The 27253-nt window shown below is 47.5% G+C and overlaps 1 protein-coding gene and 1 long non-coding RNA gene across 4 annotated transcripts in view; one reads left to right on the top strand and one right to left on the bottom strand.

Moving 5' to 3' along the window:
• The window catches only part of LOC146857759 (uncharacterized), a 74373-nt gene extending 50900 nt beyond the window's left edge, over positions 1–23473 (bottom strand). The window contains exon 1 of one of the 2 annotated variants that reach the window (XR_014979948.1): positions 22214–23473. This is a non-coding gene — a long non-coding RNA (uncharacterized LOC146857759). Of the gene's footprint in view, positions 1–21720 lie in introns of both variants that reach the window. The other variant, XR_014979949.1, reaches the window with a different exon arrangement.
• S100PBP (S100P binding protein) overlaps positions 1–25720 on the top strand; it is a 572513-nt gene extending 546793 nt beyond the window's left edge. For both annotated transcript variants that reach the window (XM_085648377.1, XM_085648378.1), the window contains 2 exons: positions 24471–24570; positions 24750–25720. In XM_085648377.1, the coding sequence (XP_085504503.1) occupies positions 24471–24570; positions 24750–24891 (242 nt within the window). In that variant the 3' untranslated portion in view covers positions 24892–25720. The remainder of the gene's footprint in view (positions 1–24470; positions 24571–24749) is intronic.
• The last annotated feature ends 1533 nt before the right edge of the window (positions 25721–27253 follow it).

Below are 27253 nucleotides of genomic sequence, written 5' to 3'. Positions count from 1 at the left end.
GTTGGCGGATCCGGTGCCGCTTGAGGGGGCAGTTCTCGCAGCGGTGCCATCGTCCCGTGCGGATCGCAACCCTGTGCAGGCCACGGCGCATGCTTGGGGTGCGATCGCGGACCGTCTGGGTCGTCGTTTCTCTACTCTCCATTGATGCCCCTGGTGTATCAGCCGGCTCTTCCACTCTTAGGAGAAGAAATGTTCCGGAGAATAAAACTGAAGATGGGGTTTGCGAACTGGGGTGACCTCTTTCATGCAGGTAGATTTCGCGATCTCCCGCTCCTCTACGGGGACGTTGTCCCTACCCCCCTGGAAACTTTTGCCTTCATTCGCCTCCGTAGTGGGCTACAGAAATTGTTGCCGGCATATCCGGATGAACCTCCAGTTCTGGAACCGTTTCATAACATGCTTGCTTCCCCTTCGCCCTCACATATGGTCTCTTCACTGTATCGGGGGATATATGACCGGGATGGGGGGCTGGTGCTGCGGTCCCGTGCGGGCTGGGAGGCCGAGATCGGCACTGAGCTCACGGACGACCAGTGGGGGTTCTGCTGTTTGCAGACTGAAATGATCTCGTCTAGTAGTAGGTTCCGCATCATCCATTATAAGTTCCTCCATCGCCTCTACTGTACTCCGGCCCAGATGCATAGATTCCATCTACGCGATGACGATCGCTGCGACAGGTGTCATTCTCCTGGAGCGGACTTCTTGCACCTGGCCTGGACTTGCCCCAGCATAGATGAGTATTGGGATCAGGTGTACGAGGCCCTGGGGGAGATGCTGGGATCCCCGCTGCCGCCCTCTCCCTTACATGCTCTTTTGGGGTACACTCGGGATGTGCCGAAGCCGGATCGCCGTTTCGTTACCTGCGCGCTGCTGCTCGCTAAGCGCCGCATAGCGTGCCGATGGGGGCGGGGGAGGCGGCCCAAATTTAAGGAATGGCTGCGGGATATGGTTACTTGTCAGGAGAATGTTCTGTTGTATTCAGAGTTGCTCCCACCCAAGTCCCGTCCCCCCGACATCTGGGGGCCTCTGTCACAGTACCTAGCTGCGCACTGCGCCCAGCGATCGCCGTCTGCTCCCGTGGGGGCGGACTCGCCGGCGGGTGGCTCTGGCTAGGGGAAATGCATGTAGTGCGGGCTCTTCTGGGGACGGTCGTCCAATCCGTGGGGGTGAGGAGTGGACGCTGCTGGCTCTGGGGGTCCCCCTGATGGCTGCCTTGCGATTTTGCTCTCACACGACGTGCTGCTACATTGCCGCTATGACCCGTGTGGGCACTCTGCTGGTGGGGATGGGGTGGCACGACTGTGTGCCTGCGGAGGCGCTCTGTATGATGGGGGCGGCTATACAGGTACTCGCCGAGGGGGAGTGGTTCTCTGTAGGCCAGGATGGGAAATTGGAGGAGGCTCCGGAGGGGATGGTGCTGGGCTGCCACTTGTAAGTGCTTGGATTGTAAAATATGCTATGATTTGTTATTACTGCCTTTTCCATTTGCCTATATTGCCTGTATCCGGATAAGTGTGTAATGCTGACGCACTGTATGACATAAAACGTTAAATAAAGAGTTAAAAAAAAAAAAAAACGCTTGGAATTGGAGCGCAAGCTGGTACCGACGGGACAGCACAAAACTACTCCCTTAGCCCCATCCCTGAGAAAAGTCACGGCCTTCAAGGGTAAACTAAATGCAATGTATACGAATAGGGCGGAGAAAACAATTTTGAGGCTACAGGCTAGAGGCTACGATGGAAAGGACAAGGAGGGCACTTTATTGGCCAAACAACTGCGAGCCAGGCAGGAGAAAGATTACGTAAAACAAATCGTAGACGACCATGGCACAATTCACACTGGGGAAATTGAGAGAGCTCAGGTGTTTCATGATTTTTATCAAACCCTTTACCGCGCTGATAGGCTAAAGGAATCCGAGCAATCGCAGTATGTAGCTCCACTTACCCTGCCCCAACTTTCTGCCTCCGCTATTGACAGTCTTGGGGGGAGTATTACAATGGAGGAGGTCCAGGCTGCAATTTACTCTTTGAAACCCCACAAAGCACCAGGCCGTAACGGCTTTACCACACAATTTTATCGCACCTTCTCAGCCGACTTGGGTCCTCACCTCACTACACTGTTTAATGATATCGCGACCCGACAGGCAGTAACGCCATCCATGGGCGAAGCCCTGAGCTCTAGCATCTCGAAACCTGGGAAAGATCCTCAGAAATGGTCATATCGTCACATCGCCCTCCTTATCCTGGACGCCAAATTATATTCCTAAATTCTAGCCACCTGACTCAAGAAATTTCTCCCTGACCTCATTCACCCTGACCAGTCAGGATTCATAAAAGGACGGCAGACACACAACAACCTAAGGCGCATCTTCCATCTAATAGATAAGTCCCAAAAGAAGATGATCCCGGCCACACTCCTGTCGCTCGACGTAGAGAAGGCTTTTGATTGAGCTAATTGGACCTTCCTGGAGCGCTCTCTGCGCTGCTTCTGCTTCTGCTTCGGTGATGCCTTCATCGGGATGATCCGAGCCAACTTTAGCACCTCTAGGTCCCGCGTAATGGTGAATGGAGTGGCCTCGAAATGTTTTAACCTAATGAGAGACACCAGACAAGGCTGCCCCTTATCACCATTACTATTCGCTCTTAGCATCGAACTCTTCGCGGCACGGATCCGCACCAACCCCCAGATCACTAGGATCCGCTTTGGAACAGATGACTATAAGATCGCCTTATTTGCGGATGATATCCTTCTACCGGTCACCAACCCAATCACTTCCCTCCCTGCCATTAGTCCGGAACTTGAACAATTTGAGGCTGTTTCTTGCTTCAAAGTCAATCTCTCCAAATCGTTCATCCTTAATCTCACCCTGCCCTCGGCTACTCAACTAAAGCTAGAGGAGACATCCCTCTTTCGGTGGACATGTAAAGCCATCACTTACTTCAAGTTCAAATCACTCCTAAACTTACAGAACTATACAAAGCCAACTTTCCACCCCTTCTTAGACACCTGAGAGCAGACTGCAAAAAATGGAGCACAGCCTACACCTCATGGATAGGTAGGATCAATGCAATTAAAATGATTTTATTGCCTCGTCTCCTTTACCTCTTTCAAGGCCTCCCCATCCAACCAGATAAGGCACTCTTCCCTGAGCTAAAAACTATGCTACTCAAATGTATCTTGCAAGGAAAGCGTGCACGACTCTACTACCATTTATTAATGAGGCCGCGTTTGAAGGGAGGCCTGGCCTTACCAGACTTTTTAACCTATTACGGGGCAGTTCAATTAAGGGTCCTGAGTGAATGGTCACTGCGAGAATCTGACAAATTATGGCTCCACATTGACGGACAGGTGACGGGTATAACGATCTGGGACTTGCCATGGCGACATCAATTAATCATAGTATTTGTAAAGCGCACTACTTACCCGTGAGGGTCTCAAGGCGCTGGGGGTGGGGAATGCTGCTCGAAAAGCCAGGTCTTGAGTCTTCTGAAGGTCAGCAGGTCTTGGGTCTGCCGTAGGTGGATGGGGAGGGTGTTCCAGGTCTTGGCGGCGAGGTGGGAGAACAATCTGCCGCCGCGGTCGCTCTTCGGATGCGGGGGACTGTGAGGAGGGCGATGGTTGACAGAGCTGGCGGGTGGGAGTGTAGAGGCGGAGTCGTCTGTTGAGGTGGAGTGCTTTGTGGGTGAGGAGCTTGAAGGTTATTCTCTTGTTGATGGGGAGCCAGTGTAGGTCTCTCAGGTGGGGTGTGATGTGGCTGCGGCGAGGGATGTCGAGGATCAGGCATGCAGAGGCGTTCTGGATGCGTTGAAGCAGTTTCAGGAGCTTGGCCGAGGCTCCTGCGTAGAGGGCGTTTCCGTAGTCCAACCTGCTGCTGACGAGGGCCTGGGTGACCGTTCTCGTTTCGGTGGGGATCCACTTGTAGATCTTGCGGAGCATGCGGAGGGTGTTGAAGCAGGAGGAAGAGACGGCGGTGTTGGAGCTGTTCCCAGTGCGGTCGGCCACCAGAAGTCGTCCCAGGCCGAAGGGGTGGATCCGAGGATGAGGACCTCTGTCTTGTCCGAGTTCAGCCGGCTGTTCCTCATCCATTCGGCGACGGCCTTCATTCCTTCGTGGAGGTTGGTTTTGGCGGTGTGGGGGTCCTTGATGAGGGAGAGGATCAGCTGGGTGTCATCGGCGTAAGATCATGTTGAGGTCGTGCAATCGGGCGACGTGGGCGAGCGGTGCCATGTAGATGTTAAACAGCGTTGGGCTGAGGGATGAGCCCTGGGGTACGCCGCAGATGATCTCGGTGGCTTCGGAGTGGAAGGGGGGAGGGGGAGGCGGATGCTCTGTGTTCTGCCGGAGAGGAAGGAGGTGGTCCAGTCCAGGGCCTTCTCTTGGATCCCGGCGTCATGGAAGCGTGTGCGTAGTGTGCGGTGGCAGACCGTGTCGAAGGCAGCTGACAGGTCCAGGAGGATGAGGGCAGCGGTTTCTCCGTTGTCTAGCAGGGTCCTGATGTAATCGGTGGCGGCGATGAGGGCAGTTTTGGTGCTGTGGTTGCTGCGGAACCCGGACTGGGATGGGTCCAGGATGCTGTTCTCCTCGAGGTAGCGGGTCAGTTGTTTGACGATCTTCTCGATAACTTTCGCAGGGAGATGGGCTGGAAGTTTTTGATGTCCTTGGGGTCTGCCTTGGGTTTCTTGAGTAAGGCGTTGATCATGGCGTGCTTCCAGCTCTCCGGGAAGGTTGCTGTCTGTCTCGAAGGAAATGTTGATGGCTTTCCGGCGATGGGGTACGATGGCGGTGATGGCTTTGTTGAACATGTGGTGTGGGCATGGGTCTGACTGGAATGGCTTCATGATCTTGATGGTGTCGTCGTCATTAATGTTGGTCCAGGAGAGCAGGCGGATGGTGGTCGTGGGGGTGGAGGTCTCAGTGGTTGTCGGGGTGGTTGTGGCATTGAAGCTGTCGTGGATGTCTGCGATCTTGCGATGGAAAAAGATGGCCAGGTGGTCTTTAAAGGAGGCCCTTTTGGTGGATCTGATGAGGTGATGGTGTCTGCGGGTGGCGTTCTTGTGGGCTGCGTAGCTGTCCGGTGTTCGTTCACAGAGCCAGTTCTTCTCTAGCTTTCGGCAGGTTTGCTTGGAGGTCTTCCGTGAACCAGCTGGCTTTCTTGCTGATGTGGCTGTTGGAGGGTTTCTTTAGTGGGGCGAGGGTGTTGGCGCGACTCATTGATCCACTGTCTGAGGTTGCGGGCGGCGGTATCAGGGTCAGTGGGGTCGGCGGGTGGGCTCTGGGTGAGGGTGGTTGTTAGCTGGTCTTCGTGACTTTGCTCCAGCAGCGGCGAGGCATCTGTTGGGTGCGGTGGTGGGTTTTCGGAAGGTGAAGTGGATGCAGCGATGGTCGGTCCAGTGGAGTTCGGTGGTGTGGTTGAAGGAGACGTGGGGGCTTGCGGAGAAGATGGAGTCAAGCGTGTGTCCGGGGGAGTGGGTGGGTGTTGTGACGAGTTGTCCGAGTTCGAGGTTGGCTAGGTTGTCGATCAGGGTGGTGGAGTTGGTGGTGGTGTTGTGGCGGTTCAGGTCCCCGAGGAGGATGTAGTCTGTAGAGGCCAGGGCGTGCGTATTGACTGCGTCTGGCATGGAGTCGATGAACTGTGCCGGGGGGGTCAGTACACAAGGGTACCTCTGAGGGTGGTGTTTGGGTCGGTGTGGATCTGGAAGTGCAGGTGTCTGGCGGTGCTGTGGGTGTCGTTGGTGTTGGTCGAGACTCTGAGAGTGTTCCTGTGGACTTTTCCTCCTCCTACTCCGTTGGTGCGGACCCTGCGGGTGATCTTGTAGCCTTCTGGGATGGCTATGGCGATGTCGGGTGCAGAGGAGGGGTTCAGCCAGGTCTCCGTCAGGAAGGCGACGTCTGGGGTGGTTGAGTCGAGTAGGTCCCAGAGTTCAACGGCGTGTTTGCGGGCGCAGCGGGTGTTGAAGACTGCATCTGAGGTTGTTTGCTTCTTTCCTGGTCGGTGGGTGGATGGGCCGGATGCTGGTGAAGCTGCAGTTCTGGCAGGAGAAGGGTCCTTGGGTGCGCTTCAGGGCAGCCAGGCAGCAGGTGCGTGATCGTCCGGCATTGAGTGCGTGGAGGGTGCTGGAGTCGTAGCGGAGACGGGCATCGCGGCGTTCGCGGGGCCAGGGGTTCTGGCGCTGGGCGCGGTCCAGGCGCGGACATAAAACAGATAGGCCTCTTAACACTTACCTAAGTGTTCCTACCTCCACCACCCTCCATGTGTGGGATACAGTAACTAAAACATTACCGCTGACCACATTCCAGTCTCCTTATACTCCAATACACTTCTCTAAGAACTTCCCCCCAGCTCTTCAAGAGGGGCCCTTTGATTTATGGAGGGAGGGGGGATGCCTGATGATCTCGGACCTCTTCCAAGGCTCTAAATTACGCTCCTTCCACGATTGCATGAATCATTTCCACCTACTAATCACGGAGCCATTCCACTATACTCAATTGATTCACTGGGTCCAGCAACCTCAGATACGTCAAGCTGCCACTAGAGACTACCTTCCAATAAAGAAATTTGTCCAGATGGGCACTACGGGCAAAGGATGTATTTCCTTTTTGTACACCCTCCTGCTCACACTCTCACCACAATGTACTCAGCGTCAGAGTGTTTTGGGGAGACATGCTAAAGACACCACCCTCGGACAAGCAATGGGAATCCCTGTAGAAAGAAATAGCTAAATTTAATAAATCCATGCATCTTAGGGAAGCCCATCACAAGACACTGGCTGGTACCTCCACTCTTACAAATTACACTCTATCTTCTCGGGTACCTCCGACCGTTGCTGGCGAGGCTGTGGCCTACTGGGAGACTTCAAGCATATATGGTGGGACTGCCCGGTCATCCAAACCTTTTGGAAGGAGATTCTTTCCCAAATTAAGGGCATTCTAGGTTATCCAATTGGGGAGTCCATAGAACGGATACTGCTTGGTCTCCGCGACCTGCAACTCAAATACCAAACACATGCCGAGAAATCCATTTTATGGCTTTGTCTGGGAGCCATGAAAATGGCTATAGCCGGGGCATGGAAGAAACCCGAGGCCCCCTCGCTCAACCAATGGCACACTAAATTATGGAAGGCGTTTGCAATGGAACGACTAACTGACATCGCAGAGTAGTCGAGGAAGGGATATGACTATATCTGGGCCCCCCTGGTTAGCTACCTCGCAGAGGGTCTCCCCCTATTCGCCTGCAGCCCTAGATTGAGGACACTACACCTCTTCCTGATCTGAAGTAAATCTGACCCCTTTGCGAGACATCATTGATATGGCAGCCATAACGAGGATAGCGTCCTGCGCTGGTCGTGGAAGGCTCCCATTAAGCCGCCTCTTTTCTTACTTTTTATCACCTGTGTTTCTCGGTGAAGTTGCTTTTTGTTATATGTTCGGACTCAATTTTAGACAATGCCTGCAGAAGGCATCCAATGGACCTGCTTTGGATGCGCATAGCTCATTGCTCAAGTGTTTGCCCATACTAGAGCTAGGTAGAAGATGGGACCCGGTAGCTCCTAGGGAGACTGGGTTTACTACCGCTTTTTCTGTTACGGCACGTCACTTAATGCGAGCATTGAGGGGCATGTCTACCAAGGTAATCAGAAACTGTGTTGTTTCCATTAGCTACCTACAGATTGGTACCTGAGCCCGTTGCACTACTTGAAATGCATTGTGAGATATATTCTTGATGCACTGTTTATCTGTGACAAATGTTTCAATAAACACATTTTGACAAAATAAACAAAAGCCACATTCGGAGGCGACAGTCCCAATGTCCCACAACCCCCAGTATAGCGACTGGAGGCAGATGTATTATGGGAACACAATGCAGTGGAAGAGAGGAGTGCAATATAAAAAGCCGTGCGGTTAAGATGACGTGGCATGAAATGACAAAAAAAAAGGCATACATCAATACAAACAGGGCCTCAGAGGGAAGCAACAAACCCCAGGAACCCCCCACACCAACCCCCCAATCAGGCTGAGAATCCATCCGTACCCACCCCGGGGACCCACAACTGGGAAGGGAAAAGTCTATGTCCAAAACGGGAATCTTCCAGTGGAGGCATGCGGTTGCCCAGCAGACTCCCCTGCCAGAGAGACTGGGTGGCCAAGTGACAGGTCGTAGCAGACAACAGAAAGAATTGTCACCAGGGAATCAGGGGCAACGAGCCCGAAGCGTGGTCATATTATAGAGAGCCCTGTGGAGAATTTCTTTTCAAAATGAGCATGATTCAAACAGGTAACTGAGCAACAAGGAGTGCAGTCAGCAATAGTGTCAAGAGACCAATATGGTTCAGTCATTATCACTTAAGTTGCCATCAGTGGTGGCCTGAGAGTTAGCAGGAGAAGAACATTGTGTCTGGTCCAGTTTCTTCACGAATGCCAAAGCGTCTTTGGGATCCGGAAAGACCCGCATCTTGGAGCGCTGCCTGACTCATATTTTGACGGGATATGCGAGGGAATAGGAGACTTCATGTTTTTATAGGATCCGTTTCGCCGGTAGAAACTCACGGCGAGCAGCCTGCACCACCATAGTGTAGTCAGGGTAGAATGACCAGGAGTTGCCCTGATGACCAATCTTGCCCCTCTCCCTGGCCGCTCGAAGGATGGAATCTCGGTCCCAGGAGTTTGGCAATTATGGCGCGAGCCGGCAGGCCAGGGGAAGGGCGACAGCCGAGGGAGCGATGGGACCACCACTCGACGATGAAAACGGGGTATAGGACATCATCAAAAAGTTTGCAAATGAGCTGCTCCACATAGTCCTCCATTTTTGAGATATTGGTGGATTCGGACACACCCGTGATGCGGAGGTTGCTCCTGCGGGAACGCGCCTCCAAATCCTCATTCTTGTTCCGGATCAGCTCAAGAATCTTGTCCATTTGAGGGAGCTTGTGACGATCCTGAGTGGCGGCGTCTTCAACATCAGAGACCCTCGTTTCAACGTGCAGCAGACTGGCGTTGTGCGAGTCAACACAGGCCTTGACAGCGTCAAGATTGGTTCGTCAGCTGGTCAAGTTGGGCCGGAAAGCCGGTAACTGTGGATTTAATGGCTTGCATAGTGGTATTCAGATCGTCCTCCCACGTTAGGGCCACATCCGTTTGGGCGGCTGGGTCACCCCCATCGGCGACCGCACCGTCCTGGCGAGTTTGCCGGCGCTGATCGAAGGCGATCTTGGGTTGTTTAGGGTTAGTTTTCACCATGGACGGACAGGAGCAGGTGAGAAAGGCCACCAAAGAGCAGTAGAGTGTCTGCAACTGAAAGTCAAGGCTGCAAAGCCCTGGGAAGTGTCGAGCGCGCCGCGGTGGGAGAAAGTAGAATAGGCGATCTGAGCCCAATAGCAAGAGTCCAGGCACTCACGAAGCAGGCGGCGGCCAGGCCGGAGGAAAAGGACAAGTAGCTGAACAGGAGTGGGAGCCCAGCGAGGAAGAGGCAGGCCTTATGGAGCAGCAGCGCTGGCTAAGGAGGGTGTGGCCGCAGTGTGCCGCCACGAGATCCTGGGGAGGTCAAGCAGGCCGAGTGAGAAAAGAGAGGCCTGGAGGAGTGGGGCGCTCCCAGGGGTGGGCTCACCAGGCAGAAGGTTCTACATTAGGCCCTTGTGAGGCAGGTGGCTCCTAAGCAATGGAGGTGATGGCCGGCTGGCACGAGGTGGCCCCCGTCCCAACAGTGTCAGCGTCTATGAGCCTGGGAGGGGAGGCGAAGTTAGGGAGCAGAGCGCCAGCGATCCGCTGCGGTGCCTGGCCTGGCGGGGTATCGCACAAACTAGGAGAAACTGGTGAGGGACCAGCTCGGTGTTGCAGGCGGAAAGTTCGTGTCAGGGTGTTAGAGTGCGCACTCCTCGCGTTAAGCTGCGCCGGGCTGTGCAGGCAGCAGTGGAAGCATGGGCCGCAGAAGCACAGCAGACCGGCAGGAGAGGTAGATGGGGGGCTCTGATGTCCGTGACCAGGAGCCAGAGGAACAGTTGCGAGCATGCGCCCGGGGCCGCTGGACAGTGAGGAGTTGCGGGGGGGCGCAGTGCCCCCATCGCCAGGCCCGAAGCAGGCAGGCAGAGGGCGCCGGAAGAAGGAGAAAGGCGCCCGCGTGGAGAACCGGTGCGGCGCGCACTCCTACCACGCCAAAGGCTCATTCCACGAGGGGAAAGGCCTCCACTATGGCCCTTCTCAGAAATGTACCCATTACAGTAATCTGTAGAGCTGCCACATGCCGATCGGTACACACCTTTGCTTGCCATTATTGCTTAGATTCTGACGCTCTGTGGAAATCGAAAATAATTGCTGTTAGCATGAGCTGAAGCCATCTTGTTTGCAGCATCCATTTTGTTAGCCTTGTGATTCTGCCTTCTTCACTGTTGCCTGCTTTTCTATTCTGCTTGAGTCATCTGCTCTGCTCTTGACCGACTCTCGGAGATTGGCGTATCTGGGTCTGCTTGGGGCTTGATTAAGTCCTTCCTGGAGGGACGGGTGCAACAAGTCAGGTTGCCACCGGCAGCGTCTGCCCCTCTGCCGGTTACTACTTGGGTTCCACAGGGTTCGTCCCTTAGCCCCCTTCTGTTCAATATCTATGTTACTCCTCTAGTCGTGCTGGCTGAGGCTTTGGGGGCTAAGGTGATCGCTTATGCTGACGACACCCAGCTACTTTTCACCTGGAAAAAGGAGGAGGATTCAGTGTCCTCTGTACAATTTTGCCTGTCTTCGGTGTTTAAGTGGCTTGCGGGTGCCCAATTGAAATGTAGTGAAGACAAGTCAGAGCTCGTCCTGTATGGTAATTTCACCCCTGGCTTCAGAGATTCGATCTTGCCATCTTGAGTTCCCGCCACCGTCTCCTAGCGGTAGTACCGCAAAGAATTTGGGAGTTAGGTTTGACGATAATTTATCTTTCTCCACCCAAGTCAAGAGACTTTCAGGGAGCTGTTTTGGTCTCCTCAAAATGTTAAGAAGATTTCTCCCTCTTCTCCCACGGCAAGTGAAAGCGGCAGTTGTCCACGCGCTTATTCTTTCCCGCCTGGATTATGCTAATGCTCTTTGTGAGGATTCCGGCATACTCAAAGAATAAACTCCAGGTGTACAAAATGCGGCGGCTCGGCTCCTTTTAGAGATCCCCTTAAGAAGCAGTGTGCGAGGTCATCTTCGCTCTCTTCACTGGCTTCCCATGGCGGTCTGGGTGAAATTCATCTCTTGCCATCACCCATCGTGCCCTGCATGGTCTTGGGCCAGCTTAACTGCGCAAGCGTTTTTCTTTTTACGTCACAGGGAGACAGCTACTCTCCTCCACTCTTCTTCTCGCGAAAGTGCCCCGCTTCTTCCGGCACAGGCTTGGTGGCTGTTCCCTGGCCATTATGGCTGCTCAGGCATGGAACGCCCTTCCGTTTGAGCTTCGCAACATCAAAGATCCTGTGGTTTTTAAAAAACTGTTAAAAACGTATCTCTTTGCTTAGTGCTAGCGAGCTTCTTAGTCCCTCTGTGTTCGCGCCGGGACACTCCTTGGAATAGCTGTGCGCGTTAGAAAATCATATAACATAATATCAACCTTCGTTAACTCCTTCTGTACTGAGCCAGAGCAATGTATGAGCTCAGAAAGGCCTGTAGCTGCTCGAATGCACCTGTTTGAGAATGTAACGGTCTATCATATCCTACTGATGTAAGCAGTTCTGTTTCCCCTCCCACTTTGCTGACTAAGTGATATTCATCTGCCCATGTTTGTCAGTATCTATTCCTGTGTAGGCCTGTACCTTCTATTTATAATTACATGCTTACTCTGCAACAAACTGTGTATAAAAGGCCCATGGTTTCTGTATTACATGTACTACCGCCTACAGCGCCTGAGGGTGTTGTATTGATGTAGTCCCACTCATGAGTGATTAATAAACTTGTTATTTTGGATTCCATCTTCAGTGCCAATCTCTTCTTTGTTAGTCTAAGGACCCGTGGACAAACTTAAGGGTGAACCCTGCACCGGTGTGCCCCTGAAAAGGCACATTTCCACAACTCAGGCGGATACCCTGTTTGGACAAGCCTCCTTAAGGAATCTGTTTGGCTAAATTACACTTGGAATGAGTTAACTGTTCTGGTGTTCATCCTCCAGATTCTACGGATGGGCTTGCTATTCTATTCAGTGCTTATGACTAATAAGTATCCCCTGAAAGAGAAGGATAAGTTACTTGCCTGTAATACTAGTGCTCTACCGCAGGTTTACTCATCAAAGTCACAAGCAACCCTCCCGCCTCCCCAGATGATTATTATTTCCAGTAGCTATCTTATTCCTTACTATCACTGCACATTGTAATATGCCATGAAAATGACCTGGCCTAGCTGTGACCTGTGAGGCATGATTAGAGCTTGGAGGTCTTGAAGGCACGGGCCAGTTTTATTCTGTTGTGGTTGTCTATGCAGTCTTTGGGCTAACATACCTTCTATTATTTTGCCTTTTTCTTTCAAAGTAAAGGCTATGTTTAAACAGTGAAAGCGTGCATGTTCTATGTTACAGAAATGCTATTAGATATATATTTATTTTAAATGAGAAATTCAATGCAATTTTGGCATTTAATGCATTGATGTTCTAGGCTACACATTTATATGTGTATATTCATATATATTTGTGTTTTTGAGGGTACTTTGTTTTGTTTAATCCCTAAACATGTATGTGTGTGTGTATATATGTATGTATAATGTATATATGTATATATACACCTATATATATATATATATATATATATATATATATATATATAATATTCACTGAAAAAACCATAGGTTTCACACACGTTATAGTTAAGAATTAGCATTTAAAAAACCTTGCAAATTCACTTAACCTCTTCAATGCCCATGACGAGCTGGTCTCGTCATGGGCCGCGGTTGCGCTGTGCCCATGACGAGACCAGCTCGTCATAAACCCCGCCCGCTAATGCAACGGCCGGCACAGGGCGGGGAAAGGGGCGGGCACTGAAGGGGTTAAAAAACCATAGGTTTTACACATGTTCTAGTTAGCTGGACATTTCACTCGTAAAAAACCAATGAAATTCCCCCGTTATAGTTGGTGCAGGCAACTATAACTCACACGACCGCAATCCTCTGCTGATGACGTCAGATATTACATCACTGTATTTAGACACTTATTTACCCATGTCTTCTTCCATTAATCTTTAGCTATACATATATTACAAATATTTATTTTTCATAAAGACACATCAGTGATGTAATATCTGACGTCATCAGCAGAGGATTGTGGTCGGATTTCCTAAAGCGAGTATATGACATGCCATGGGAAAGTGATTTTTTTATTGGTAACCATAGATGTAACATGTCTATATACCAGCATTCACCATGAAGATGGCTTAAATGCAGTTAAACATTTTTTGGGCAATCGACCAGTAAAATTCTGGGCACACACCCAGATGCTAATTCAAATGACAGCCTTTTGTCTAAAAAATAATTACTTTCTTTTCAATGGAGAGCTATACCATCAGATATGTGGCACGGCGATGGGCACCTGCTTCGCCCCCAGCTTTGCGAATCTGCATATGGGCTGGTGGGAGGAGCAGGTGGTCCAAAAATTGTACCCAGAAATTTGGCAAAACAATGTGATGCATTGGAGCAGATTCATCGATGATCTGTTCATCGTGTGGAAAGGCTCCAAGAATTCTTTAATTGACTTCATTACACACTTGCAAAATAATGACCTGAATCTAAAATTTACTAGTGCAATTAGCGACACCACAGTCAATTTTTTAGATTTAACCATCTATATTGACATGGGCAAATTAGAAACAGTGTTGTATCGCAAACCCACATCAGGCAACACATTGCTACATGCCAACAGCTTTCATCCTCGGAATTTAATTAACAGTATTCCGTATGGGGAAAGCCTTCGAACAATTCGTAATTGCAGCAATAAAAATAACTGTGAGATGGTTAAAAACTTTACACACACGTTTTCAGGCGAGAGGGTACCCAGATCAGTGTATAGACTCAGCCATTTTTAAAGCTAAGAAAAGAACAAGAGAAGACATTTTATTTAAGATGAGCAACACAAAATAGAAAAAAGAAACTTCAAATGTGAATGTATGCAGGATGATAACCACGTTAAACACACAACATGCACATGTGAGGAACATCCTATCCAAACACTGGCACCTGATCAAAAACGATCCGGTGCTGGGTAAAATTGTGCAAAAAAGGCCCCAACTAACATTCAGAAAAGCGAGAAGCTTTAAAGAAATGATGGTCAGCAATGTACTGAAAAAGGTGCCTAAAAAATCATCTAAGATGTGGTTGAACAAAAAAGGTTTCATTAAATGCATGAAATGCAAAGCGTGCATCCATGGAACTAATAACCTTAAAAAAAAATACACATCGAGTCTAGCGAGTAAGGAATTTAAAATCAGAGGTCAGTGTACTTGCAAGACAGACCATGCTGTCTACGTGCTACAGTGTCCTTGTGGCCTGAGGTACGTAGGCAGCACGATCTTACCAGTCCACAAGAGTGTTGCAACACTTAAGAGCAATTAAAAATGGAGACAAAACGTACCCAGTGGCACGCCACTTTGAACGACATCACCAGAAAAACATAACGGGTTTATCCTATTATGTAATAGATGCAGTGAGACCAAATGAGAGAGGGGGAAACCGTGAGAAGCAGTTGAGGAGATTGGAATCGAAGTATATAATAAAATTAAACTGCAAAATTCCTGCAGGTTTAAATGTAGAAGAAGATCTGTATACAAATTTGTAAATATAAAAGAATCATGAAGAACAAGCTACTCCCTTTACCGTTTTTGACCATTTTCACATTAGGCACATTTAATTTTAGTAGTTGTTATGAGGGAGTCGCATACCACTAGAGTCACAAAGAGACTTTAGATAATTGTATCAATTATTGCCCACTTGGGCTTTACCAGCTGCAACATAACATGTAAATAATATGTTTATCAGTCGGAATATGATGTATCATAATTGCACTTACCAAGTGTTGATTTATAGGCACTAGCCATATAATGTAAGTTGATATTTTTGGGTCGACGTAGGATATCATGATTGACGACAATTCTATCGTTTGTTGCCCACTGGGGCTAGAATGGTTAGAACATGATGTACAGAGATAAACAGGCTTGGTTTTGCATATAATATGTATTTAACATTCTATTTAACGATTAATTATGAGATCAAATTTATCTAATATGTACTTACATAATTGACTGATATATATTTTTGAAATATTTTGGAAATATCACGGTTGCAGAAAAGGAATGTGAATCTATAACGATTGTAGGCAAAAAACTACGAGTCTTTTTTCCAGCACACTGTGTATGTAGTTCACCATGTGACCTCTGTTTAAGTTTTGGCACATTTAAAATGGCGAAGAACTATATTTAAAATGTTGGTGAGCAAGCCTGCAGGTCAGGCGAAACGCGTCCAGCAGCTGACAAATAAATCTATTTTGCAGCACAAGACATGGCGTCGTCACTCCTTATTAAGGAATATTGGCAATTCTTTACGGACCTTGCTGGGTTGGTCTGACGAGACAACGCGCCCTTTGCTTTGGAGATGCGGCGGTATTAACCAAGCGCCTTTTCGCAAAGTTGATATATATATTGTGTGCTCCAGGGTCTGCGCACATGGGCGGGACTATTCAGTGCTTATGACTTTGGTGAGAATACCCCTGTAAGAGAACTAGGATTACAGGTCAGTAACTTGTCCTTTATCAAAAAGCTAAAATTCTTCCCCCAGCCAGTGCCGAGGATTCCCTGTATAAGGGCAGTTCTGGACACATTGCTGTTCTAAGCTTTTACACCCACGCATTACATTTGAGACATTCAGTGGAGCCTTTAGTGGGCCTTAGAAACCAAGGTGTTACATGGACACAACGCAGGACCTTCTTGGGTGGGTCAAAGATGCCAAGCAGTTCTCCGTACCAGTCAAGAGCTCACAGTGGTGAAGGATGGTGTGGTATCCTAGGTTACAGAACCACCTGTGCAGCTGGTTCTGTAACCTAGGAGTGATGGCGTCATGTTGCAACCAAGCTTGAGGTACAGGAGAACGAAAGACTTGGTTGAGAGCAGTTGCTTGCTTTGGTGCTCCATCTGTGGATGGGGTCTTTGTATCCTATACTTCACAATAAATATATTCTTAAAATCATCACATGGACTACCTCTTCAATTTCACAAATGCCTCTACCCTGTGCTTGAGTAAAGGGATGCCCCATGCATGTTCTAACAGATAACACAACTGCCATGTGGTACTTCAATAAGCCGGGCAGAGTGATTGAACGTGCGCTGCCCCAGTAGGCTTTGAAACTGTGGTACTGGCTGCAACTTTGAACTATTTCTGGTAGGGTCCCTAAATAACTCTACGAACTAGCTCAGCAGCCACCACCCTGTGACTCAAATGACGTTTTTCCCAGAAATAATTAAAGGCTTATTCATCCAGTGGGGCATGCCTTTTGTATATTTCTTGAAATTGTTAACGCCCAATGATAGGCTTTTTCCGCTACTGAGTTTTCCCTCATGGCTCTGTGGAATATGTGTTCGCCTTCTATGGGACTCTGGTCTTCTTTACCAATTTCCGCCACTGCTTTTTTGTGTTCTGAGAAAGGACAGGGCTGTGCTCAGGTCATCTTGATAGCCCCCATAGGAGGCTGGCTTAGCATATGGTGCACACTTATTTAAGTGAAGCACCTTCACCAATACAGACAACCCTTACGGTGATTTTAGTGGGCTTAGACAACCATAGAAAGCTTTTTAAGTAGTAGCTGTGGAGAGCAGCCTTCAAGCATAGTCCAGAAGGAGTGTTGAGCAGCTTGTTTTACCAGAACTAATCATGTAGTGTAGGTAAAACAAAAAAGAACTACATAGTGTAGTTAGAAAAATAGTTATATTTATTATACACTTTCACTGACATACTGGAGTATCTACCACCCAGAGAAATCAACACAATATATCAAAAATAAGTTGCACAAATACACGGTGGTCTCCAGGGGAGACCATGTGTAAAGTGGAAACACAGCTGCGTACTCAATGCAAGTCAATGGGGATGTTGCGGTTACAGTTTTGAAGGACCCTTCCCAGTGGACCCTAAAGAAACCCCGTGGTAGATGGAAGATTGGAGAGTCACCCTACCTGTGGATACCCCTCGAACCAGGATACCTACACCAGTGAAGCCAGGGTCATAGGTGCGAAGTGATGTTGGAAACCGCCCTAGACTACCATATGGGACTTCAGTGAAGATGCCATTGGCGAAGAAGGTGAGTCTGGTGGAATCCAATGGTGGATTCTTGAAGAGGATACCTGCAAGCAGAGGGGACAGAGTCTACGACTCTCAGGAGTGACCAGGAGGCATGGAAGACCAGTGACCACCGATGACGAAAGATGCAGAAGAGTTGACAGTGACCTTGTTGCTGCAGCTGTGAGGACCAGGCGGTGCTGTGGAAGACCAGGAGCTGTCCAGAGTCTGAAGTCTAAAACTAGGGGATCGGTGTCTGGCGAGAGCACAAACAAGCCTTGGCAGCAGCAGTAGATGTGGAAAATGAAGAAGATGTAGTATCGGGACCAGCAAGGTCCAAGGGACTCACCAAGTGCAGTTGAGTCAGCGCAGGCCCTGAGCAATCAGGAGAGCCCACTGGAGCCAAAGAAGAAGCTCAAGAGGACCCAGAGGCCGAAGGCACATGAGTCGTAAGAGGAGCTCAAGCAGCTCACCAAAGAGGAAGGGCCTTGGGTGCAGAGGATGCAGTTGGGACGTAGATCTTGGCAGGAAGAGAGGCTGGAAGCTGGAGTTTCTTGGAGCCCGAAGATCTCTGAAGAAGAGTCAACAAGCCATGGCAACAACAAGCTGACATAGTGCACGGGGGGTGCTGTTCCAGCGGGTCCAACGAGGGAAACTGGCCTCAAACTCAATGGGAAGACAGTGTAGGCCTCAATGGAGTTGCGAAACCAACACCTCTGTTGCTGGGCCTTTCGAAGTCCGGAGGATGTCAGGAGCAGCCGACCGGTCAGCTTAGTTGCGGTGCCTGCAGATGCATGGGAGTGACTCCTTCACTCCATGGGAGATTCCTTTGGGTGTGTTTGATCTCCACAGGACTGGAGAAGAACCTGTATGAAGAACAGGCACAGACGACGCAGAAGACTGGCAGGATGACGTGACCAGGAGCAGCAGGAGTCTTCCCAGATGTAGTCTCGGTTCCCAAAGCGAAGTCCAACGAAGTCCAAAGTTCCCAGACGGTGGAAGTAGAAGTTGTTTCGGATCTGAATCTTGTCCCATGGCGAATCTGAAGGGCCACCCACAGGTAAGCCCTTAAGTACCCAAAGGAAAGGGTCGGGACACTTCAGGGTTCACTCCCAGAAAAGGGTCTGGACAGAAGGGATGATCCTCCCATGTCCTTTGCCCAGTTCTGCCCCAGAGCGGAAGCCAAAAGCTCCATGAACTGGTTTCAAATAGAGTATGCAAGGAGAGCACCAAATGTGCCCTTCAATGCAGTCTGGTGACGCTGGTAAGCGCCCCCTCCCCAGCCCAATACACTAACTCCTGTCTGGGAGGTGGTCACACCTCCCTATGACTGGAAACCTATTGTTCTACCTTCCCTTGCTCGAGCCTGGCTCAGCAGCAGGAGGGCAGAATTGTGTCTGTGGTCGGCAGCAGCATTAGCTTGCTGTTAGATCCTGAAAGGCTGGCACTTGGAATATAGGGGGGCTCCCTGGGAGCCCCCCAGTACATGGGATCCTACATCCAACACTGGAATCGTGTTGGGGTAGAATTCCAGGATATTTGATACCAAACATGACTGGTTTCGATGCAGCCAATATATAGTTAGACATCTCGTACTTGAATTGATGTCCACTATATGTATAACATGGCTGATAGCACTTACAAAGCCTGGAAAATGTACTCCTGGGTTTGTAGGGAGTGTCCTGCTCATGCAGGGCACTCTTACAGTTCTAACCAAGCACCCTGCCTTCAGGATTGAAAGGCATGCTTTAGGGGTGACTTATAGGGTTTATGTGCAATGACCTCAGTTATAAGGAAACCTATATCTGTTGTGAGTGGTGCTAGCACCAACTCACACAGGCTGCAATGGCAGGCCTTTAGTCACAGTTTGAGTGGTCTCTCATGAGTGGCATAATACATACTGCAGCACATGGGAGACCACTAGTGTACCTATGCCACCTTAGTACCATATACTAGGGACTTAGAAGGGTACACCAGTAGCCAATTAGGAAGGTGCCAAAGTACTTACCATAGTCCAATTTAGGGAGAGAGCACAGTGACTGGGGTCCTGATTAACAGGATCCCAGTCAGACTAGGCAGAAAACATCCATTAGTGGGGGGCTCGTAACAGCCAATCACTGGTGTCCCGTTGGGTAAAGTACGCAGATGAAACTAATAAGGAGAGAACGGTTGTCACAATAATACATCTGGATCTTGGTGCTCATAACTTCTACTTAATTAATCGTAGTGACGGCACCCCAAAGTCAAACTTAGTAAATCGGCAAAAGAAGAAGGAAACAAACAACATTATTGATGTGTATACTATGTTCCTCGTAATCTATAAGATCAAGCACCATCCACCAACCACATAGTCCAAATTTGAGACTTTAAGGGTCAGGTTCCTAAAAAGTTTGCATAGGTAATTAACTGTTGCCTAGTTGCACTCTGCCACCCTATAAGCCCATCAGAAACAGTGTACACACAAATCTCAACAGTGAAGGGATACAAAAAGGAAAATTTAAGGGATGTGTCATAAATGTTACATGCATTTAAAAATTGCAATATTGTACTGGAAACTCTAGTTCTTGAAAGGTATCAAGGAGACTATCAAGTTATAGATGAACATACATCTCTTCATCATTGTTCATTCCGGTCGGAAAGACCCTTCCAGCTTGTAGGATGAACCTAGATTCTGACCTCTCTTGGGATTGGATTCATTGCCCCCTCCTCCCCCCGCTCGGATTCTTGGGGATGGTGTCAAGTGCGAAGTATTTGGCACTGGTCCAATCACTGTTGTGTGCCTGGCTAAAATGTCTAGCGGTGCCATAACTCAGATCTTTGTTAATGATAGCTCGCCAATGCTCCAAAATTCTTTTCTTTACAGGTAAGGTAGTGGATCCAATGTACCACTTGCCACAAGCGCAAGTGATCACGTAAATTACAAAGTCGGTTCCACAACTTATGTTCTTAATAATCCACTGCCTGTTGGTTCTCTGCAGTCTGATTTCCCTCATATTTTCACTGTTGCTACAGGCCTTGCATTTTCCACGTTTGTGGAATCCACCAGTTCTTTCTAACCAGTTAGTCTTGCGATGTTCCATGTGGCTCCTGACTAGCATATCTTTAATCGAAGGGCCTTTTCTGTAAGTTATCGATGGATGCTGGCCCAATCTATCCCCGAGGGTGTGAGCCTGTGTCAAGATATCCCATCGCTTCTTGATGATTTTGCTAAATTGGGCAGATTGAGTGTTGTTGGTCGCGATCAGACTGATAGGGGATGCCTTCTCTGTCTGTTTTAGCTTTTGGAGCTTTGTAAAGGGCTTCACTTCTTTTAATAGAATCTGCTCTTTTCTCACCTATTTTGGGGGATACCCTTGTGCCCGAAATCTACTAATCATCTCTTTCTTGTTATTTTGATAGTTACTCTCGGAGCTGCAGTTTTTTTGCCCGCAATAACTCACTAAATGGGATGCGCCACCTAAAATTAGGGGGATGGCTACTATCTGAGTGAAGTATAGAATTCCCTGCTGTTTCTGTAACCAACTTATTTTCCTTGATAGTAAGCCTAATATCAAGGAAATCCACTGTATGTTGACTGTTGAATTTTAGATTAACAGTATTTTGATTAAATTTACTGACAAACTGTAGAAGTTCTTCTTCCCTGCCCTCCCACACAGAAAAGACATCATTTCTGTACCTTAACCAGATATTGACTCTGCTGGTCCAATGTTCAAATGACTCACTCCAGAGCACCTGCTTCTCCCACCAGCCCACCAAAAGATTAGCATAGCTGGGGGCGATGCAGGTAGCCATCGAATTCCCTTGTATTTGCTTGTACAGTACACCATTAAACATGAACACATTTTCCATCAAACAAATCTCTATCATTTGAGGTAATGTGTGTGAGCCAATAGATGAATACTTTTGTTTTTCAAAAAATTTTCACATGCCTTGAGGCCATCTCTGTGTGTAATGTTGGTGTAGAGGCTTTCGACGTCTACACATACCAACCAATGATCTTTGCCCCAATGTATATTCTCAATTTTCTGCAAGAAGTCCTTCGTATCTCGCACATACGAAGTCAAGTCCCTGACATATCCTGCCAAAAAGAGATCAACATAGATCAAAACATTCTCAAACAGGCTATTCTTAGAGGATACTGTTGGGCGACCCGGTGGATGAAGTGGACCTTTGTGCACCTTGGGGAGCAAATAAAAGGTGGGCACTGTAGGTGTGCTATTTTTCAGCAATTGATGCTCATCCCAATTAAGTAGATTGTTGTCAAACCACCCCTTTAGTAAGTCAGTGAATCTATTCTGCAATTTGACCAGGTAAGAATTATCTACTCTGACATCGCAGGTAGTATTGTTAAGTTTTCTCATGGCCTCTTGTATGTAACTTTGTCCCACAGGACTATGTTACCACCCTTGTCTGAGGGTTTTATCATCATAAAACCCTCAGACAATACCATCATCATTCTGTAAAGCCAATATAGCTTACCTCTGTGTTCTGGTTATATTAGATCTAGTTACTGTTGTTATCAGGAGTTGTAAGATATCTTGATTGACCGCCTCATGAAAGATTTCAATGTTATCTCTGGGGATCTGGGGCATATATTTGGATTTAGCCCTGAACGAAGTCACACTAGGTATCGCAGTATCAATGCCAAAATTCGCTATCGTGGAAATGTTAGCAGGATTAAAAAGATCCACTGCTCGTGTGCCATGGACCCCCGGTTCCTCTTCTATCTCGTGGAGTGATCTTAACATATTTATATCTTCAATACACAAGGATGTAGTGGGTCTGTTTTCCTGTGTGGTGCTCTGTCCTCTCTTCTTTTATGTATTTTAAACAGTTTAAGCTTGCGTACAAACAGATAAATGTCAATATGAGTTTGTGTATAATTTAGGGGTGTATCAGGACAAAAAGTTAAGCCTAATTTCAACACATCCTCCTCAGTCTTTGTAATATTTCTCTGGGATAAGTTAATTACCGTGAGCTCTTGTCCATCCATTATTTGTTCTTCTGATTCCGGCTCCTTGTTCCCACACCAGCGTTGTTACTCTTTTCTACGACGGGTTCGTCGTCTTTTGCTTTTATTTTCCCTCTGCCCCTTGTTCTTCCTCCTGTCGACTATTCGTTGATTTCTTGCAAGAGGCACAGTTCCTCAGAAAAATAAACTATTTCAGAGGGGTTGGAGTTACTGCTGTCAACTGACCCAATGTCGGAGCTTAGGCTTAGGACTCCCATCTTCCTCTGTCTTCTGCTCCCAATGCTCGATCTTTGTTGAGATTAGCGCTAAATTTATCAAATTTCCTCGCAAAGGTTAAAATTCTTCCAGATCTATAATTTCTCTTATCTCTGGAATTTTCTGTTTTCTTTCTACAATTTCCTTTTTCAAAAATAATTTTGTCATTAATAGTGGCCAGGAATTTTTTCACCTCACTTTGTTCTGGATCTTTTGCCATGTCATCAAGCAGATTCTGTATCTGCTCAAGCAGGTCTTTGTGCTCGTTCCATGCATTCTTAATAAGGATCTGTAGCATTGTTCTCGAGCAGGCTGTGGTGTTATCCATCCAAGCTTTCAACACTTCCTGCTTTGGATTATTCAATGCAGGCACAATAAATATTCTAAGTCCTCTTGGTATCCGGTCGACATCCAGGTAATTTTGGAGCGATGTCGCCTCCCACCACCTACTTAACTCTTTTCGCTGCAGTTTCTCCAAATTATTCCCTGTCTGTTTTATAGTCCATGTTGGTTGTAGCTGGTTAGTGCCTGTTCCATCTCGATTGCTCTGTTCCAGTTTTTTTGAAAATCAAATTTGCTGAGGCCTCCCGGCCTTTCAAGTACTCCATTGCCCACAATGCACTCAGATCGTCCGATCATTTCCACTTGGATCGTGTCTCGAGGGCAGCTGTCCTGACGTACCCTGGCTGCTGACTCACCGTCCTCGGCTTCCCCAATACACCTCAGTGAAATTACAACTGGAATGGTTTCAACGGAGCCCTCTCCACAGAGCCAGTGTTACGGTGAGTCACATACGCTGCCGGAAGGCGTTTTTTGTTGATTTGAAAAATCAAAACAAAGTGCAGTGGCAGTCCAGAGTCCCGCTCTTAATACACCACCAAGCTTACACACTCCAGTAAGCACGAGCCACTCCGATCGAAGTTCAGAAAATAGATATTTATTTTCGGGCAAACGACACGTTTTGAGCTAAACAGCTCTTGGTCACATGACCTTTGTTCCGAGTTTACACTTTTTTTTATACGGATCGCGTCACACACGACGCACAACATAAAGGAAAGACTGTTGATAGATACTATAATCCCGTGACATACAGACAGCAAGTGCTCAACAATATTCATAACAAAGTAAATCTCGTGCTGTACATGTTCCAAATTGTGGCTAATCAAATGTATCTCTCTGATATACACAAATAAGACAAGGGTATTTACATAGCAGTAGAAAGAGACTGCAACTGCGAAGTCCCCACAGTATAAATTATCACTGTTCACATGCAACAAACCTTGGGTAGAGTACCCCGGATACACAGTGGCTAAACCACACAAAGGAGTAAGACCATGACTCAAAGTCGCTAATGTAACATTAAGTAATTGGTGCATCAATAGTTGCAATAAATCAATTTTTTTTAGATGTTGTCATTTATGTCACTGACCAGATCATGAGTGATATAATGTGTGAGGATGACTTGCTTCATCATTGGATGCCCTCCTCACACCAAAGCTGCAAGGTGTTAGGAGGGAACCCAATGATGAAGCATGTCATCCTCTGGTGAGTGAGACTTCTCATCCTGAAAGAGGTCTTCTCCTATGAACGATTGCAACACTCTATTAAACACTCAAACTGCCACAGTATTGTAAACCGTGCTTCTCTATTTTCTACCAGACCGACTTTTTGGGAGATTTTGAATTAAAATAAATCCAGAAAGCGTAGCTTTGTTATCTTGCTAAATTGTTTTTGACTTAAAGTGTTTGGGGATTCCATGAATGTGTAGAGCTTTTCAACAGTTCGGGAACTGAGTATTTCCTTGTTGAAGTGATTTAAAATATTACCTTCCCATTCGCCCATCCTGTCAAGCCAGAAGGTAAGCTGTAGAGTGGATGGTAAAAGAAATTCTGTCTAAATCCAGTTGATTTCATGGTGTCAGCCCTTAAGTGACGCACCCAAATTTTCCTAAAGTAAACGTAATTCTTCTGTTCTCTAATAGCTCTGTATTAATCAATTTTAGATGCCTATGATGAGCTGCTCCTGTTAATGGATCAGGTTGCCAGTGCAGAGTACAAGAATCAAGAACAGAATTGGCAGCATCCATCTGATCTCACTACAAGGTAGGGATTTTATAAACTGGCACTGGGCACTTTTCCACACATCTGTAAGCTCTCTCCGTAACTCTGTGACGGTTTGTCTTCACTCAGCAGTCCTTTCCAGAATTCCTAACTCTTTTCTTTCCTGATGTTTTGACTGCCTTTCTCATATGCTCTTGTTTTTCCTTCCTTTTATTCTAAAGAAATTATCCCAGGTTTGCAAAGAAGCTACCTAAAAAGTACAGCCTCAAACAGTGGGTGAGCCAGAATGGAGGATATTACCGTCGGTTCCAGAACTTGGCGGATCATTTCCAGCGAAGCCCAGTCGTCTACTCCTCAATCTGAATTTAGCAAGGACTATTCTGGTTCAGCTTGATGTCAGGGGTTATTTCTATGTTATATTTCGGTAGGATTAATCTCTTCCTGGTTGATGAATCCTTCTGTTGAGCTAAGCAGTTGTATAATGCAGGGAAGTGTTTAACTGCGTATATGAACTGAGTAGTATGGAATTAGCACTAGAAACAAATGCATCAGACGCCAGTCCCTCTGCTGTTCTGTTTTGTTTAAATGTAGCCATTTTTTGTCTTGGTTGAGTAATACTTCTGAGCACACTCATCCGACGAGGGCAAAGGACCAGATTTCAGCTCCTGTAGATGGTCATGATTACAATTTTGTGTAACAGATATGCAGTCTCCCTGTGCTGCAGTTTACACTTCAAGCTTGAGATCAGGGAAGCATATGCAGACATTGTTCTCAAGCATGTTAGTTGCTGTCTTGGGGAAAGGGCAAGAAGTTCAAGACACTGGAATAGTGCCCTAGAGTTGAGGGTGTCTTGCAATGGACTGGTACAGGGGCATGAAGACGCAAGTTAGGCAGAGAACTGGCATCCTCTGGTGGCTTGGCCCAACCCTGGAGTACTGTGGCAGGCTGGACCTGTGGTCCTGTGGCACCCTATGCCCTTGATGTGAAGACAGTCTCTGGAATACTGACATGGTATGGTAGGTGTGGATCTCTTGGAACATGACTTTTCATGGTGCGCGAAATGCTATCACACAAAGCTACTAACCAGAGTTCTACCTTTTCATTTCGTGTTTTGAAGATTTGTTTGTTAATATTGTAAATTTGAATTTTAATACCAAAATGTTAGTTGTTATAAAGGTTTTGCAATTTTTAACCTGCCTGTGTTTTATGGATTAATTTGTCAGTGTTTCTTTGACTTGCAGTGTTTCACAACTGTTTTTGCATTTCCATGTCTTCTGTCTTATGAATGAATCCTACCATGAAATGCTGCGTTAACAGTAGAAAGTCAGTTCCCCAGCATTTTAAGCCTGAGAATGTGAGCTGTCCGACCCATCCTGTATTCCCTAGGTAGCTCTTGCATTCAACCTCTTTTAGCACACATTGTTGTATCAATCTCTGCTTATTAAATGTATACTATTAAGTCTTGGCAAAGGCTCTTCCGTTGTATTTGTGACGCCCAGTCACTGGACCAAAACCTGCTGGTTCAAATTAACTTTGCATGCTGGTACTGCATGGGAATGTTCATACCCTCCAAGTATGTGCATCTATTTCAGTCCCCTTCTTGCCGTATTGCGTGGATGAGAACCTGATTCAGTTGCTTTCAAATCTTTTTGTGGGGCAGCAAATTTCCCTCCATTTTGTTCTGATAGAAACTTCCAACTGCAGATTCCTCACCTTTTGAATATTCCCCAGGTATCAGACTAGATCTGGAAACTTTTACAGTAGTATCTGTGCATGCCAGAAGGTGGCGCCATGCAGCTTTGCACTGGTGGCGTTCTGCTTGTGAAATGACATGCAGGCCTTCTAGACTTTGCTTCAGGGCACTAATGTCAATTTCTATTTTTCCGCACCACGATAATCTGATCCAGAGCTTCTCTTATCTCTCTGAGAAAGCTTTTCAACTAAAACTTTCACAGTGTGCAAGGAAAATGTCACCTCCCAAGACAGGATTCAAACCTTGTAAGAACCGGCGCAGACAGATGTCTGTGACAGATCCTTATTTGTCTGTGGTGCCTGGAAGTCGAGCCATTACTCTAAGGCCTACTATGACTGTGTGATGGTGAACCTAAAGGCTATATGATATAACAAGGCAAAACTTTATCACCAGGCAGCAGTAGATTCTGACGCAAGACTGATCAATATCAAAGGGTCTATTCTAGTTCAGTGGTAGCAGGAGTCATTTAGGTCGGTAGTCATTGCACTCCAAATCTTTCGGAAAGTTGCAGAAAAAATATAAAAAATCCAAGTGGGACACATTTTCCTGAGAAGGCAGGAGAGTGTCGCTATGCCTTTCTTCTCGCTCTTGAAGCCGGTCGGCCTCGGAGCCCATCCTGGAACTCGTCCCGGTTCAGTCTGACTTTCCATGGCTTTCTGCAACACCTAGACAGATGAGTTCTGAGAGGCCATGCTCCGATTCTTTGGATCCTTACCACCTCCATCTGGCATGTCTACAGGCCCCCCCTTCAGGGTTTCTACTTACGGATTCACCATCGACGCCAGTTAAACCCTCTAAATCCACCACTGGGCGTCCTCTGGCTCGTGCACCACCTCTGGAGCAACACTCCATGCCAGTTCCTGGGGCTACGACACCAATTACGACTCCAATGACAGAAGACGAGCTACCTATTTTGCTCTCAGATGCAGTCAGTGCTGCTACGACCTCAACCGAGGCAGTGCTTGACTTCTA

Source organism: Triturus cristatus, chromosome 3_2, assembly GCF_964204655.1.
Source record: "Triturus cristatus chromosome 3_2, aTriCri1.1, whole genome shotgun sequence".
NCBI lineage: Eukaryota > Metazoa > Chordata > Amphibia > Caudata > Salamandridae > Triturus > Triturus cristatus.
The sequence above is the reverse complement of the archived record's forward strand: the minus strand, read 5'-3'. Positions and strand labels throughout refer to the sequence as shown.